General features: G+C 38.7%; 2 protein-coding genes across 2 annotated transcripts in view; one reads left to right on the top strand and one right to left on the bottom strand.

The window, feature by feature from the left end:
• LOC100015564 (olfactory receptor 51F2-like) overlaps positions 1–15041 on the bottom strand; it is a 171396-nt gene that overhangs the window by 62038 nt on the left and 94317 nt on the right. The window lies entirely within an intron of this gene.
• Positions 3829–4773, top strand: LOC100617734 (olfactory receptor 51F2-like). Its single transcript, XM_016433251.2, has one exon. The coding sequence runs from the start codon at positions 3829–3831 to the stop codon at positions 4771–4773; it is 945 nt and encodes a 314-aa protein (XP_016288737.2).

The following is a 15041-nucleotide window of genomic DNA, read 5'->3' as shown; positions in this document are numbered from 1 at the left end:
TTAAAACAATATATAAAACAGAGTTGAAAATAGGGGAGAGATAGTTAAGGAAGTTGGTGAGGAGATAGGGAAAGAAGATGTTAGTGCAATCAAGAATGAGTGGGAAATTATCTTCCTCCAGTAATGTTCCGGGAAGGCAATCACCAGTCAAGTAAATGGGCATCAGGTGGTTATATATCCTGGGTAGGAAGGAGGCATTGAAAAGGAGGAGGGAAAAAAGTCCAGGGAGTGGAGTCAGGAATGAATTCTTGAATAAGTAAAGGGTCATGCTGCTTAGGACCAGGTGGGATGAATTGATGGACTGTATTTATTGGTTCCTGCTCTGATAGTGTAAGAGAAGTTAATTTTTTTCAAAGCCAAATTCCAAGATGACTAAAATGGAAAATGAACTCTTATCTAAGAAAGCTATTTATTCTCCAAAGGATAGACAGACATGGCTGTTACTGATGCTGGAAATTTCTGAGAAGGTACAGTGTTGGGATAACCTAGACAGCTATATATATATATACTACATGATTAGGTCAATAAATTTACGGTTACTGAAATGGTTACAGAATAGTGAGATGGATATGTATTGTGGGATTTGTTTATGAAATAGTAGAAATTAGAAAGCTTACCATTCTATTCTTATTCACCCTCTCTAGAGTGGCCAGTCATTCTCAAAATCAGCAACACCTCAAATAAAGGTTTTCTGACAACAATATGCAATGTAGTTTGGGTTGTATGAGGGCATATAAGCCAATCCTTTAGGACAGAGTGTGAAACTTTCATTTCTGTCTGTGGTCCTTACTCTTCCAAGCCTCAATACTAGCATCATATCTATACTAAACTCAATGATAGAGCAACCCTAAATTCAAGAGAGGAAAGGCGATGTTATCTCCTCATTCTCATCTTGTCTACGGTCTCAATGCTCAGAGTGGACATGAATAGCTATTATCCAATAAAAATGAAATCTAGAATCCCTGGGACTGGAAATGATCTGAAGGATGATTGAAGTGATATGAGCATTTGTGTAATCCTTAATAATAGCCTGGAAGGACTTCAAAATGACCTTAAATAACTGTCTGCTTTTCTCATCTGTTGTTCTAACTCTTCAGATGACCAACAAATGCTTTCTTGATCACAACTTCGGCAAATGCTCAGCTTCCTTCCTAAAACTAGACCTTACCTTAAAGGAAGAAGAATCCTAACTTCCTGATTTGGGGTAAGAACGACTTAGGTATAAATTCTAATCAGACATTTACTATTCCTGTGACCCTAAAATGTCTAACCTCAATTTACTCAGCCACAAAATGTGAATAATAATGCCTTTGATATTTATGACACAGAGCTAACAAGAGGTGAAAGGGACATAATGCAGCACATCCCCAAATCAACAAAAATCTTAGTGTAAGTTTTAGTTATTAGCTTAAAATAATAAAAGAAATGACATCAATAAAACATTTTAAAATGAATAATGTACTATATATATATATACATATATAGTATATACATATATATGTATAGGATATCCCAAAATCTTAGTATAGGTGCTTTAAACCTTATGGTTTAAACACTGCAGCTTCTACTTGTTTTAGGTGACCTTGGCCTCAGTTCTGCCTTCCCAGGATACTGCCCACCATGATACATAATCTATCCCTTGGACAGCTAATCCCGGGGGGAGGAAGACTATTTCTTACTTCATTTCCATCCAAACTAGACCCCACAAGGTCAGAGTGAATGTCTCCCTCAAGTTAGGATGGGTAAAGTGCTAATGGCTTCTAGCTAAATCTTGGTCATGGGTCTTCCCAGCACATTACTCACATACCATGACTGTAGACCCACCTAATCATCTTCTTATAACTCAAAAGGATTATGTGTGCTTAGAGATATTCAGACATTCTAGCTTCCTTAATAGTCCAGTATAATTCTAGCATATAGAAAGGTATCTTAAGTCTATATCTATTTTATCAGCTTATGCCAGCTTTAAGCATAAGTCCATGATAATATGAGCACAGTCTCTGCATAAATATCTCAGGTCCTCCTGCCCTGGCTTATCCCAAATCGATCCCCAGCTAGTTACAGTCCTTGGGATGGGAAACCTATGAGGTGCAGAAGACTTTGCCCTAAATACTCAAATTTTATGGTGGCCTAATGGTACCAGATCTTAAGCTGCACTATAAAAGAGTAATCATCAAAACAGTTCGGTACTGGCTAAGAAATAGAAGGGTGGATCAAGAGAACAGAAAGGGGGTAAATGATATCAACAATCTAGTGTTTGATGAACCCCAAAATCTCTGCTTTGCAGAAAAGATCTCACTATTTGACAAAAACTGCTAGGAAATTTGGAAAATAGTATGGCAAAAAGGTTTAAATCAATCTCTCACATCCTCTACCAAGATAAGGTCAAAATGAGTATATGATTTAAACATAAAGCATGATATTATAAGGAAATTACAGGAGCATATAATAGTTCACCTGTCAGATCTATGGAGAAGGGAAGAATTTATGACCAAACATGAGAGAGAACATTACAAGATATAAAATGAATAATTTTGACTATATTAAATTAAGAAAGATTTGTACAAATAAAACCAATGCAACCAAAATTAGAAGGGAAATAATAAAATGGGGAAAACATTTACATATTTTTCAGATATAGGTTTCACTTCTCAAATATATAAAGAACCCATTCAAATTTATAGAAATCCAGGTTACTCCACAATTGATAAAAGGTCAAAATAGGACTTTTTCAGATGAAACAAAATCAGTTATCAATTCTAAATCACTCATGATTAGAGAAATGCAAATTAAAACAATTCTGAGGTACTTCCTCACACTTAGCAAATTGGCTAATAGTAAAGGCAAAAGATAAATGTTGAAGGGATATGGTAAAATTAAGACACTAATGCATTGCTAGTAGAGTTGTAACCTGAAGTAACCATTCTGGGAGACAATTTTGAATTATGCCCAAAACAATGATCCAGTAATTCAACTACTAGTTTGATTCTCCAGAGATAAAAAATAAGTGAAAGGACATGCTTATACAAAAATATTCATAGCTACTCTTTATGTGGTGGCGAAGAATTAGAAGTAGAAGGGATGTCACATTGGGGTTGGCAGAACAATTTGTAGTATATGATGGTGATAGAAATTTAATGTACTATTAGGAATAAAAAAATAGGATGATTTCAGAAAGACCTGGAAAGGCATACATGAACTGAGGCAGAGTGAAATAAGCAGAACCAGGAGAACACTGTACACAGCAATAGCAATATTATATGATGGCCAACTTTGAGAGACTTTACTACTCTCAGCAATATAATGATCCAGAACAATTCTGAGGGAGTTATGGAAAAGAATGCTATCCACCTCAAGAGAAAGTGCTGTTGGAGTAAGAATGCAGATGAAAGCATATGATTTATTGCTTGCTTATGTAGGTATATGTTCAAGGGGTTTGGTTTTGTAAGATTATTCACTTACAAAAATGAATAATATGAAAATATGTTTTCATGATAATGTATATATATATATATATATATATATAATGCAGATTGAATTGCTTGCCAGCTCTAAGAGGGGGGAAGGAGGAAGAAGGGAGGTAGATAATTTGGATCATATAACTATGGAAAACTTATTTTGATATTTGTTATTAAAATAAAGAAAAGTTAAAATAAATGAAGGAAAGAAGGAAGAAATAAATAAAAACTGTAGTCTTTCTCACAAAGAAGACAAGACCAGTTAGTGATTCTGAATAGCACTGGCATAACCAACATGTGAAAGCATCATTTCTTTTCCATTCTAGGGCACGACTCTTTCACCAAGATAATTCTGTAATCTTCATTCAATATGACACCCTTAAACAATACCATGTTCTATCCACAATCCTTCTTCCTCACAGGTATACCTGGGTTAGAAAGCTTTCATGCATGGCTCTCTATCCCCTTCTGCTGCCTGTATGGCATTGCCCTCTCTGGAAACAGTATGATCCTTTTTGTCATTATCACAGAGCCAAGTCTCCATGAGCCAATGTACTATTTCCTCTCCATGCTGTCTTTCACTGACCTGGGCCTTTGTTTGTCTACCCTGATCACTATGTTGAGTCTCTTCTGGTTCAATGCCCGAGAGATCAGTTTTGATGCCTGCATTGGCCAAATGTTCTTCATTCATGGCTTCACCTTCATGGAATCCTCAGTGCTTCTGGCTATGGCCTTTGACCGCTTCATCGCTATCTGTAATCCACTAAGATACACCACTATTTTAACTAATGCAAGGATTGCCAAGGTAGGGATGGTGATTGTCATCAGGGGCACAGCAGCTCTGGTACCCTTGCTCCTGCTCCTAAAACGTCTTTCATTCTGCCACAGCCATGTTCTCCATCATTCCTATTGTTTCCACCCTGATGTGATGAAGCTATCATGTTCTGACACTAAAATCAATAGTATATTTGGATTGGCAATTGTCATCTCCACTGCTGGGGTGGATTCGATCTTCATCCTACTCTCCTATGTCCTGATCATCCACTCTATTCTCAGTATTGCATCCCCTGAAGAGCGCAAGAAGGCCTTTAGCACTTGCATCTCCCACATCAGTGCTGTGGCTATTTTCTACATTCCCATGATCAGCTTGTCCCTGGTGCATAGATTTGGAAAAAATGCCCCTCCTTTTGTACACACACTCATAGCCAATGTCTACCTACTTATTCCCCCAGTGATGAATCCTATTATATATAGTGTGAAGACCAAGCAAATCCGCAGAGCTATCCTCAAAATATTCTTTCCCAAGAGAATCTAGGAAGATTATTGGAGATATATGGAAGGTTGTGGAGTAACTAAATGCCATCAATGGACTTTTGCTTATATAATATTTCCTTCCTGGGACAAAATAATAAGAAAGACCTTAACTAACAATTGATTGTCATTAGATATATCAGGGGTCATAGATTTACCACAGTTGATTATTTGACAGAATGATGGATTCCTATGGTAAAGCCTGGGGATATTAATTGCAAAGTGTCATATTTTCCTTGCAAAAATGAGGACCCCAGCACATTTGGCTTTTTTTTCTGACTCTTGCAATCAACAAGCTAAGAAGTCATGGAATAGAGAACAAACTGATTTACATACAAACAAAAAAATATAGAAAGGACTTATAGTCAAGTGAGTAGAAAGAACTTATAGCCAAATAAGTAAGTATCAACTGAGTATAGATAGGTAGGTAGGTAGCAAGCCACTCATTGTCCAAGGACTTAAAGAGTCTCTCCAGACCTATAAATAGCATCTGAGGATTAAAGACCTTAAGAGAAAAGAACTCAGGATTATTAGTCAGAAACATTATTTAGGAACCCAAATGGGGAAAAGACTTCTGCATAATGCACTTAACTCATAATTTCAATGAAAGGAAAATTCAGAGACTTTCTCCTTATTACTCTGTGCCTCAATGTCCCTCCAACTCAGTTCCAACTCTCAAAATTCCAGATTTAAACAAAGAATTCTTCTAATTCCAAAAATGACTGAAATTGTATTTTTCTATAGTATATTTGGATTCCTTCCTTCCATACCAAAGTCAATTATTCCTCTATATCCAGTCATGCATAAGATATATACCATCAAGAAATTGTTTCACTACTGAGCCTCAAGAATCCATCTCTTGACTAAAGTTCTAACTATCTTCTGTATCTCTCCTTAAGAAAATGTCTTCTCTCATACAGATTTAGATGGCCAGAGACAGGAAGGGCATGGTGTTACATTGCCAGCTCATTCTCTTAAACTCATTTTGGATTGCCTGTGAGATAACAAACTCAAGTCTTGTCTGCATTAAATAGGTCTCTAAGTCTGAGAGATTGTCACACAAGAGGAACTTTCAGATAGCTATCAAGACAGTCAGTCTTTCTCCCTCTCAACTAAATGTATTCCCATTTCTAAACGATGCATGATTCAGGTTCACTAACCACTTTCCTTATTCTAGGATTCTGGCAGTTTAAGCACTCACCATGTTTGTATCTTCTGGACAAAATAATATGTCATTTTGAGTCTGGAGGGAAACACTTCCAATTTTTTTTTTCCATTTGACTGTTCAACTCTAGTTTGAAGCCCTACCCTCACAATTATTCAGCTCACTTAGTGTCAGACCAAGCAAATTACTATGAGCCAGATGGCACTAAGAAGAAGAAAAGACAAATGGATGGCCCAAAAAGAATTATAATTATATGATTATATAATTATAATTATAATTATGACACACCTCAAGGTCTATTGTTCAGTCTGAAATCAGTTGGACTGGGACTTCCCTATGGGTGAGTTCTCAGGTGACAGAAGCAACCCAAAAAAACCCAGTTAACGCATTCTAGTTACAAATATGACCTAAAAGTTTATATGAGATGACTTAAATTTACAACAAAAAATAAAAAAGCAATGAATAAAATCTCACCTTTTCACTTCAAAGAACTCATAGTTTACTTAATGAGACCAGATGTCACACTTGTGTCCATATTTGGCCATGAAGCCAAGATATGATCAGAATGCTACTTTCTTTGACCCTAAATAAAGACAGGGTGAACACGGTACCAAGAAAGGGCAGTATCTAAGCTGGCCCCTAGTTGGTGATCATTTTGTACCATCAGAGGGAATTCCCGTTATTATGTGTAACTCATGCCTTCCTATAATATTTAATATTTCAACTGCCCAACAAATTATTCTCACACCTAAACATCAAGAACTGCTTCTAAAGCTACACGTCCTTACTTCAGCAGCAATAGTAATCCATATGAACCAATCCCCCCAATCCAGGTCAAACTCTGTCTAGGGAATGAAAAAGAAATATTAACCAAAACACTAAATCATTTAGCCTGAATTGAATTCAACAGGGCCCATTCTATATTATTTCTTTTTTTTATGTCTATAGCTTATTTCATGGGCAGGACTCAGACCCATAACTTACTGTGATCACAAAATTATTGTACATAAATTGAAGTGGAAAGGAGATAAATCTTGCTTGTGTTATGGGGTGCAGATGTGTACCCCTGGGGTTTGGGAAGGATACCTTTGGCAAGAATGCAAGACTCCAAAAATGAGCTTAAAAACAAAAAGAGAAATTTATTAATTTAGGAGGTAATATTGAGAATAGCCAGGAGGATAGCAAGGTGGAACTGCAAGATGGGGAGCAGTTCCTTGGGAGGACAGCATGAAAGGAAAGGCTGTTCCCCCAGACGACATCAGTTCTGGGGATTTTATACTTTTTACAACAGAGAGTGTTGGTCACTCATGCATGAGGTGGGGTGATCATACTGGAGTCTGCCTGGGGACATAAAGATTCCTTAGTTTTAGGGAACACACATATGTCTGATAGGATCGAGGTGCAGCCTGAAGGTGCATCTTTCTGTCCATCTGAAATCTAGAGGATGGTGAAAGGAAAATAGTCATCTCAGGACCCTGGAGGGGTCATTGAGTGTTTTTAGGCTCAGAGTCATGAGGATGTAAGGGAGCTAGAGAGTTTCCCTGATAATAGTTTGCCTGGGTTTCTGGGGCTACAGTGCCCATGTCACTTGTAAATGAAGCAAACGTCTCCCACCACCTGCTTGTTCACTACATATTCTCTTCACAGATTTTCCAGATGTATGTGAGAGTATTTGTTTATAGGGGTGAGAGAGGGAAGGAAAGGATTGGTTAGAATCCCCTATCATCTCCTCCACCCTACTCTAACATACGTATCTCCTCTCTATGTCCCCTGTTTGAAGAAACCTTTTCTCCCCAATACTTTTCTTGGCTTTGTGTGGGATGAGATTCAATGTATAATTATCAAAGTAGTATTTTGAATTAACCCCAATTAGAAAGAACTTTAGTATTACTATTCCTTAGAAAAAAAACTGTCCCCCATCCCATACAATGTTGAGTTTTTTTGATCTATTTTCAAAAACTTAGATAAGAGTTTATCTGTGGCCTGGAAAAAGTGCCAGTTCTAGGAAGAAGGGCAAGATAAGCTTGAGGAGGGAAATAAGAGGGGGTTTCAAATGCATCTTTATTGTCCTAGGCTGAAAACTGTCTGATAGTCACAGGTTTTTTGATCATGGGATTCTTTCGGAGTATAAACAATTATGAAAATCACATGCTCAAGATTTAAAATGGCATAGTCTTCCAGGAGAGAAGAGAGTGGAGAGGAGGAAAGGAGAGGGGAATGGGAAGGAGATTGGGAAATGGTTTGGCTTGTCTTCGCTCCCTTCGTATTTGAGAAAAGACACCTTTCAGAGAGAAAGTTTTCTGAATATTTTTCCAACTAATGTCCCTTAACATCTTGATTACATTGATTTCCTCAGTACAAAAACTTCTTAATTTATTATAGTTAGGATTATTCATTTTACATCTTGTAACATTTTCTGCCTCTTGCTGGTTATCAGTTTTCCCCATCTATATAGATCTGATGGGTAAACTAGTCCATGTTCTCTTAATTTACTTAAAGTATCACCTTTGATTTCTGTAATCATATAAACATTTGGACCATATCTTGAAGTCTAAGTTAAGCTATTGGTCTTTACCTAGTATCAGCCATATTGTTTTACAGTTTTCCCAGCAGTTCTTTCCAGATGACTGATCATCATCCCCAAACCTGGGATCTTCGGGCTTCTCAAACACTAGGTTGATGAGGTCCTTTACACATATTCTATTGCATTGAGCCCCCATTCTATTTCTTTCTTTCTGCAAAACACTTGCCTTCTGTCTTGGAAGCAATAATGTGTATTGGATGGGATTTTATCCTTGTTTTTATGTTTTATTTTTTCTTTAAGAGTGCTTTAACTGAATTTAATTAAGGTGCATTAAAAAGAAAATCCTTCAAAATTTCAGGAAAAACCTCACAATGAACTATAAGTATAGTACAGATAATTGTAATCAGAAGTTCAAACAAAGAAATTTAAAAAGAAACCAAAGGGAATGCTCCGGACAATAGACCACGGCTTGGCAGAAATATGGGAAATGTTTGCAATAAAAATTTTAATAAGAGATTTTTTTTTTCACAAGATAGAGAACCAGTGAATCCTGTGTGAAACCCAGTGGAATGGCGCGTCAGCTATGGGAGAGGTGAGGTTTGCGGGGGGAAGGAAGAGAAAATGATCTTTGTTTCCAGTGAATAATGTTTTGAAATGACCAAATAAAATATTGTTTAAAAAAAATTAGAGATTTTTTTTTCACAAGATAGAGACCAAAAATTTTATTTCATTCACAAATATACATTGAATTATAGAGGAAGGAACTCATTACAAATAGAAATGTAGAAACTTCATTGCACCTCCAACCCCCCCACCTGTCTCTGCTTCCAGTCCCATCCTCATTCCAGAGTGCTCCCTTGACCTATAAATATCCTCTGCTCCTTCCCCAGCTCTAATGCCACCCCTGTTCCCTTTATGGCCTCACCTCCCTGAAGAGCCTTGGGGCTTGGAGAGGGGGCCCATTACCCTCCCCAGCCCTCAGCCTACTCCTTCTTCCTAAATACCTTTGTCCAGAGTGACCAAGTTGGCCATGCATGCCTTCAGACTGTCCCCTACCCACACCTGGCTTGATGCAGTGGACCCATTTAGTCTTGGGGCTGAGGAGGGGAAGGATGCATGTGAACAAAGTCCTGAAGAAAGTGCAGCTGATGAGTGATTTCTTGGTCCGGCAAGTCATCATCCACGACTTCTTCCAGGTTGGCCAGAAACATGAGGAAGTTTGAGTTCCCCAGGTGGGCCACCACATTTGGGTGGCTGGCAAGGGCCTGAAAGCCTCCTGGGGGTCGACAGTCCTGCACCACCTTAGTCACGTGGTGCAGGTTGCTTAGCACCTGGCCAGGGGCCAGTTCTTCCAGGGTTGCCATGATGTCCTCCAGAGGGGCTTCCAGTGAGTCTGCTGCCTCTAGGTCTCGCTCCAGCTCTTGGAGGCCACTTTGAAGGGTAGCCAACCGAAGGCAGATGACAGCAGGCTGAAGTTGGCTCAGGGAGGCCCTGAGGTTATCCAGAATTTCCAGGAACTCAGGCCAGTCAAGGATATCTTGCACCTGCCAGAGCCAGGAGTTGTCCCTGACCCAACCAGGAATAACCGTCAAGATGGCTTGATAAATGATTTGTAGGTTCTCCATGTCACTTAGGAAGCCTTCCTCCACCAGGATCCTCAGGCTTTCTTGTACCCCTTGGATTTGTTCTCTCCAAGACATTCTCAATCTATCTTCTTTTCCTTCCCACTCCAACTTCTCCTTCTCTTGGCCCTCTTTCTCTTCCTCCTCCTCCTCCTCCTCCTTATTCTTATTCTTCTCTTCCTCTTCTTTCTGCTTCTCCTTCTCTACCTTTTTGTCCCAGATAATTTGATCTGTACTGCTCAGCTCAGCTCACAGACTCGCAATGATCAGGGGCTTGCCAAGAACAGGAAATTTATAGTGGCCCAAAGTGGGAGGGGCCCTAGGCCACAGCCAATGGGATTCAGGATTGTCCTCAAGCCATCCTCTGACACTAACTTAATCTTCAAGTTCTCATCTAAGGGTGTGAATTTTTCTAAAATTCACCTTGTGATGAGGTGAAGACTCATCCTGGATGATGGTGTGAATTTTAGAAAATTCACACCCTTAGATGACAACTTGAAGAGGTGAGAACCTGAAGGTTCAGTTCTCATCTAAGGGTGTGAATTTTCTAAAATTCACCTTCTGGAGAGGTGAATACTCATCCTGGAAGATTGAGTTTCTGAGGGTGTGAATTCAACAAGTGGTTCACAAGCTCCTCCACCTTGTGTTGATGCATTCAAAAGAGAGCCAAAGATGAGTTAATCCTGTCTTCACAATCCAGTGAGGGACTTCCAGTTAGTGTTAACTCAGGATAGACAATAGAGTAAAGAATTCTCTTTCATGGTACCTCTTCCCTTCCCGGCAGCTCTGAGATGACTTCAGCTCAAGTATGGGCCCCACTCTATTTCTTCACAGTCTTCCTCTGTTTCCCCTCTTCTCTTTAGAACTATTCTTGGTACCGTTTTTCATACCTGTGACTTGTGCCTCACAGGGAATCACAGTTTTAATTGGTTTTCCAATTCCCATCGCTCTCCCCCAGTTTTGATGCCATCCTTAAATGTCAGGAAGAAACAAAAGACTCTGCCCTGGAAAAGAGATTCCTGGAAGTGGCATGGTATGCAGGTTAAAATAATGGTTGAGACTGAAAATCTAAATTTACGTGGTCTCCAGGGGAAATACCAAATACCAAAATGCCCAAGTCAGATGGAATTTTTTATGGTGATTTAATTGATAGTGGAGGAGATTAAGGAGAAGGAGTAGATTTTTTTCTCTCCTTCTCCCCCTGCCTGGCTACTATCAGGCGGGGATATCAGGAGATAAGGAGGTTAGGTTTGGAAGTAAGAAGGAGGAAGGAGTAATAGTAGTATCTGACCCTAATAGTCACGTCTGTGCCGGAGTGAAAGGCTTAGCCTGTATAGGCCAATTAATCAAAATTTAATTGGAAATTAAATAATATGATACTCCAGAATCAGTTAGTTAGAGAAGAAATCATAGAAACAATAATTTCATTGAGGAAAATGACAATGATGAGACATCCTTTCAAACCTTATGGGATGCCGCCAAAGCAGTACTTAGAGGAAAATTCATATCCCTCAGTGCATATATTAACCAACTAGGGAGGGCAGAGATCAATGAATTGGAAATGCAAAAAAAAACTTGAAAGAGAACAAATTAAAACCCCCCAGAAGAAAACCAAACTAGAGATCCTAAAACTTAAGGGAGAAATTAATAAAATCGAAAGTGATAGAACTATCAAACTAATAAATAAGACTAGAAGCTGGTACTTTGAAAAAACAAACAAAATAGACAAAGTAATGGTCAATCTAATTAAAAGAAGGAAAGAAGAAAAGCAAATTAACATCATCAAAGATGAGAAGTGGGACATCACCTCCAATGAGGAGGAAATTAAGGCAATCATTAAAAACCATCTGCCTAAGAAAAATATCCCCAGGGCCTGATGGATTCACAAGTGAATTCTATCAAACATTCAAAGAACAGTTAATCCCAATACTATACAAACAATTTGACATAATAAGCAAAGAGGGAGTTCTACCAAACTCGTTTCATGACACAAACATGGTACTGATGCCCAAACCAGGCAGGTCAAAAACAGAGAAAGAAAATTATAGACCAATCTCCCTAATGAACATTGATGCGCAAATCTTAAATAGGTTACTAGCAAAAAGACTCCAGCAAGTGATCAGAAGGGTCATCCAACATCATCTAGTAGGATTTATACCAGGGATGCAGGGCTGGTTCAATATTAGGTAAACCATCCACATAATTGACCATATCAACAAGCAAACCAACAAAAATCACAGGATTATTTCAATAGATGCAGAAAAAGCCTTTGATAAAATACAATACCCATTCCTATTAAAAACACTAGAAAGCATTGGAATAGAAGGGTCGTTCCTAAAAATAATAAACAGTATCTATCTAAAACCATTAGCTAACATCATCTGCAATGGGGATAAACTAGATGCATTCCCAATAAGATCAGGAGTGAAACAAGGATGCCCATTATCACCTCTATTATTTGACATTGTACTAGAAACATTAGCAGTAGCAATTAGAGAAGAAAAAGAAATTGAAGGCATTAAAATAGGCAAGGAGGAGACCAAGTTATGGCTCTTTGCAGATGACATGATGGTCTACTTAAAGAATCCTAGAGATTCAACATGGTGGTTGGGTCCATCAATTTCTGTGAGGGGGTCTCATCAATTTCTTGTTGGGTTCTTTCAAATTTTGACCATTTTTCAGGTCTGTCAGAGGAAGCTCTCAAGGCTGTCAATAATGCTACTCTGGCCAGGTTTAATTTTGTGTGATCTAGTTCAATATTGGGGTTTTAATGTGGATCATCAGTTGGCCAATAATTTGCTCCTCTACCTTGCTTCAGATTAGCTAGAGAGATGACATTATTTTTTCTCCCTCTTTGTCAGAAATTTTTCTAATAAATTTTCAACATCCATCCAAGTGGGGCTAAAAGTTCTGAATATATTCTCCAATCTTTTTATAATTAATTTTGGTTCTTCCTCAAATGATGGAAGATCTTCCTTAAATTTATTTTAAATCTTCAGAGTTAAAAGGTGTATGGTGTCTTATAAATACCATGTTCCCATTTTTATGAAAAGTGGATACTTACCTTAAAGGATATAAACTATCTGAATTCTTTGGTACTCCTGTTACTATTTCTAGGCTTCTTGATCCATTCTCAATGGGTAGGTGTGAGAAAGGGAAAGGTTGGACACACTGAGGGGGAGGGTTTGTTGTTGTCCCATAGTGCCAGGATCAGACATAGGAAGGGTATGGTAATTGAATTGGGTAGGGTGGGAAGGAGGGGAAAAGGAAGAAGGGTCAGTAGCTGGGGGAAAGGATACAGAGGGCTTAGGGTAGGAGGCATGAGTAGCAGAGGGAACTTGGGCTGAGTAGTTTGGGCAGGAGGCATGGGCAGGGGGAGGAGTGGGTTGGTTAAGGGGGGGCCTAGGTCCGAGGGGGTTAGGGCAGGGAGAATGGGGAGGGCAAGGAGAAGGTTGGGTATGGGAGGGGGCGTTTTGAGAACTAGGAGACAAATCGGGTAGAGCAGGGTGGGACTGGAATTCTGATAATAATGGAGTATGGAGAGAGAAATCGCTCCTATTCTGGGATATTATTGAGTCCCTTTTAATGCTTTTCATGAAAGCTATGAGCTCCCCCAACCTTTCCTCTGTAAACTCAAATGGAGTATTTAGTTCTGCATTTTGTTGAATATTAGAAGGAGCAATCAGTTGGTTCGAATGGGAAATGGGTTTTTCAAGGAGAGACTGACCTGAATCTCTTATTTGATTCCATATCTTATGCATGGTATTTTTCAGGACTCTCTTAGAGGGAATTAGATACATTACAGCTCCAACAAGTACAATCTCAACCAGAAACAGTGTGAAGTATAGCCATTGGCATATATAGTCTGGGATTATGAAATAGACAAAGAACAATATTTGTACTATAAAAAGAACAATGTATTTACTGAAAAGCCTGAAAAGCTGGTTGTTAACTAAATTGTGAACTGGCTGTAACCCCATATTTCTAAAGTCAAACATTGAGTTGCCTGTAATTTTGCCTTTTGTCAGTAGATGGCTCTATTGCCAAGGGTCTTATTTTGTTGTAAATTTTCCTAGTGACTTCATAAAACACATGGGGAGCAGGACAAGGTCAAAACTTTCTACAGGTTGCCCTCACTCCTAATCTAGGCAGTGGTCCCCTAAGGGAAAGGAAATTTAGAAACACCTCTCCCAGCGAGGACCTTAGGGCCCTGTTGCTAAGATTTAAAACAGCTGTGTTCCATCTAATTTAAGGAGAGAGGAGAAAAAAATCCAAATTTACTTACCTCTACAGCTGATCAAAATAAGCTATTAAAAGCTATACTTAGGGATAATCATAGTAAAGAAAAAGTTTAGGAAAGTTAAGAAGATTGAAGGTATTTCATCCAAAACTGTAAAGGATAATTTTATAGTTGTGACTTAAAATCTAAATTAATTATTGGTCGCCATGGGATATCCCAAATAAAATACCCAATTTAGCTGGAAATGATGGTGATTTTAATTAATATATAGAGAAGAAATTGATGAGAGAGACAGACAGAGAGACAGAGAGAGAGAGAGAGAGAGAGAGAGAGAGAGAGAGAGAGAGAGAGAGAGAGAGAGAGAGAGAGAGAAATTTAATTTAAACTGCTCTGACTCAGGCTGAGCCAGGCAGGGGTTAAAGGCCTTGGCCAAAGGGGCCTCCCCTGAGCCCAAGGGAAAAGGGAGTCAGTCTTATCACTCACCAGGAGACCATCTCAAGGAAGCTGTCTGAGGGAGCTCCTCCAGGCTGAGTTCCAGGATGGAACTGGTGTCTAGGCCTGCTCACATAATTTACTGTGATCACAAAATTATTGTACATAAATTGAAATGGTAAGGAGATAAATCTTGATTGTATATGAAGCAAATTACTCCCAGCCACCTTCTTGTTCACTACATATTCTCTTCTCAGATTTTCCAGATATATGTGAGAGTATTTGTTTA

The sequence above is a fragment of the Monodelphis domestica genome, chromosome 4, assembly GCF_027887165.1.
Source record: "Monodelphis domestica isolate mMonDom1 chromosome 4, mMonDom1.pri, whole genome shotgun sequence".
In the NCBI taxonomy this organism is placed as follows: domain Eukaryota; kingdom Metazoa; phylum Chordata; class Mammalia; order Didelphimorphia; family Didelphidae; genus Monodelphis; species Monodelphis domestica.
This window is presented reverse-complemented; position numbering and strand designations above follow the sequence as displayed.

What these genes read in the sequence shown, in the direction of transcription:
- LOC100617734 (XM_016433251.2), top strand. Translation starts at nt 3,829, where the DNA reads ATGACACCCTTAAACAATACCATGTTCTATCCACAATCCTTCTTCCTC.